The following is a 2371-nucleotide window of genomic DNA, read 5'->3' as shown; positions in this document are numbered from 1 at the left end:
TCATATAAAAAATAGGAATTTACAAACATTGCTGTATGAAAAAAATTATAAACAACATAAACATGCTAAAAAAATAACATAGCATACACATATCAATTTGAGCTTGCCTCCTTCCAAATGGCAACGCTATCTTATATCTCCTCTGCTTTTGATCATTTCTTCATTTCCAAATTTAGAATTATTGTCCTTCCTATAAGAGCCTCTTGTTTTATTTATATCACTTCTTATATACACTTCTTTTTTTTTTTTTATATATCGCACTTGCATATGTATATATGGCCAAATTACATATTAATAAGTATTCTAAGCATGTACATACCTAAATTACTTATTTTCACTCTAAAACAATATCTACATTTCCGTAGTGCTTAGAATGCACCCTTGGAACTAACAAATAACAACTTACTTTAACGCATTTTTAATAAAAAAAGAAAATAAAATAAAGCAGCAACAACACAACTATGTTTATCAACCAAGATATATCAGTTCCATGGTTAAGGTTCATATATATATCCACCAAATTCAGTTAAGGTTCATTCAACAGAGGACCAAATGAAACAGAGTAAGAATCAAGAAGAGCCATATATCAATGCATCATAGTCCCAAAAATAATAGCAAATAGAGAGTAAAGAGCAAGATGAAACAAGAAACATACATTGAATATCAGATTTTTGTTGGTAGCTTCCCAAGCTAAGCCACCTCTGAAGTGTATGTTCTAAAGCAAGACCATGACAATAGCAGCCACCGCTAGAAGGTGAGCCACAAAGGTAAATGGAAGAGCAGGAACTCCCAACCCCATCTTCTTCATTTTTTCTCCTTTTGTCTCCCAATCTGAGAAGTAAGAACTCAAGTGAAGTAATAACTGATAAGCTTGAGCTGGAGATTGGAAGCACCCATACTATAACTGAAGTTTCTATACTTACTAACTTACTAACTCCACTAACTGACAATTAGAATCTGACTATAACAACATATATGAGAAAAAGAACCACCAGTTAATAGAACCTAAAAGGAAAAAATAGCTTACCAGTGAGATGGAGAGTGCCACCAAACGACTGGCTGAAGATCAATATTGATGCAACATTCTAATTATGTTTAAGGATGAAAAATGGTGAAAATTTTCACTTGAAAATTTCATTATCAATATCTTCTATATAAAAACTATAACTGAAAAGAAAATTAAATGCTACTGGTAAAAGGAACAGCAACATAGTAAATTCACCAACTCTTGAAATGTGGAGTTCAGATTCCCTAGATTTAAGCTCCAAGGGAAGGAAAGATGACTAAAAAGTATTTGCAGAAGTTAGATCACCTGTCTACCAAGGGAAGGAATTTCAAGAAGGATTGTCTTAACAGCTTGTGTATCCAGTAGCATTTGCAAAAGTATCACTTTATTAGCTCGTTCTCATAAGGTTTCAAGTGTTCCACAGAAAAAAAAAGGTTTCAAACTCCTTTATGTATCCTGTACTCTAGATAAAAAATGTTCAAAATTGTTGAGAATAAAAGACATCTTATATTTACAAACCTATCAAAAATATGCTTTAACTTTACTCTTGATGTAACCAAAAGAAAATAAAAACCAATTAAAGAAAGCGGCCAGTACTTGTTGAGCGCCCGTTTCTGATATTTGCTTGCGTTTGAAAATGTTAGAATAGAAGCGCGGACCAAGAGATGATGCAAGCTGCAGATAATAAATGGGAAATAAATGTAAACATTCAACTTGCATTATTAATTAGCAACATTGAGTATTTACCATCTAATTTAATCCCTTACAACATCTGCAAGAAAAAAGCTATTTAAAATAGAAAAACATTCAAAGAATATTTTATTTATTATTAATTATAAGTTTATAACTAGTATGCCAGAAAAGAAAATGTCCTTAACACCAAGGTTGACATAAAAAATCTTAACTCAATGCATCAAATTGATCTATATTTTCAAAGTCTTCATAGGAAAATAACTCATTCTGTATGTTAAATACACAAGTACCTTATTATCAATGAACTCATCTACCATCAACAAAAATATTCATGAAAAGCATGTTCAGACATAAATTAAGAGCATGTGAAAGTGTTAGGTTAGGCTTAAGTGACATAAAAAAGATTCATTCAACCTTGATTAGCTCTGCTTTTCTTTCAGGATCAATCTCAGCCACACCAAATATCATCTTTTCAGCAGAAACATCCTTTTGTATGGCGACCTCATAGCCCGCGAAAACAACATCTCGTCTCCACTGCACCCATACCCACAATGAACAAGAAGTAAAAGAATTAATTACTAAATCTTAAAATTCTAAAAAAAAAATCCAGAAATAATCAAACAATAAATAAATAAACAAATAATAACTATGATTGTAAATCATTAAGAGCTT

General features: G+C 31.4%; 1 protein-coding gene across 1 annotated transcript; it reads right to left on the bottom strand.

Annotated features, from left to right (window-relative positions):
- Positions 1-715: 715 nt before the first annotated feature.
- LOC107617636 (uncharacterized) lies at positions 716-2167 on the bottom strand. The gene is made up of 4 exons (XM_088498211.1): positions 2114-2167; positions 1604-1681; positions 1028-1085; positions 716-831 (listed from the first exon to the last, which is right to left on the bottom strand). The coding sequence occupies exons 1-4, from the start codon at positions 2165-2167 to the stop codon at positions 716-718; spliced, it is 306 nt and encodes a 101-aa protein (XP_088354337.1).
- Between the last annotated feature and the right edge of the window lie 204 nt (positions 2168-2371).

Source organism: Arachis ipaensis, chromosome B9 (genome assembly GCF_059453495.1).
Source record: "Arachis ipaensis isolate K30076 ecotype BB chromosome B9, ASM5945349v1, whole genome shotgun sequence".
Lineage (NCBI taxonomy): Eukaryota > Viridiplantae > Streptophyta > Magnoliopsida > Fabales > Fabaceae > Arachis > Arachis ipaensis.
Note: the sequence above shows the minus strand (reverse complement) of the source record. Positions and strands in the feature narration are given on the sequence as shown.

Bases quoted from the DNA above. Each gene is read 5' to 3' on its own strand.
- LOC107617636 (XM_088498211.1), bottom strand. From the start codon at position 2,167: ATGATATTTGGTGTGGCTGAGATTGATCCTGAAAGAAAAGCAGAGCTA. The intron at 1,682-2,113 runs GTTGAATGAATC...TATTATCTGCAG, and splicing joins GAAAAGCAGAGCTAATCAAG to CTTGCATCATCTCTTGGTCC. The intron at 832-1,027 runs GTAAGCTATTTT...CTTACTTCTCAG, and splicing joins TGGCACTCTCCATCTCACTG to ATTGGGAGACAAAAGGAGAA.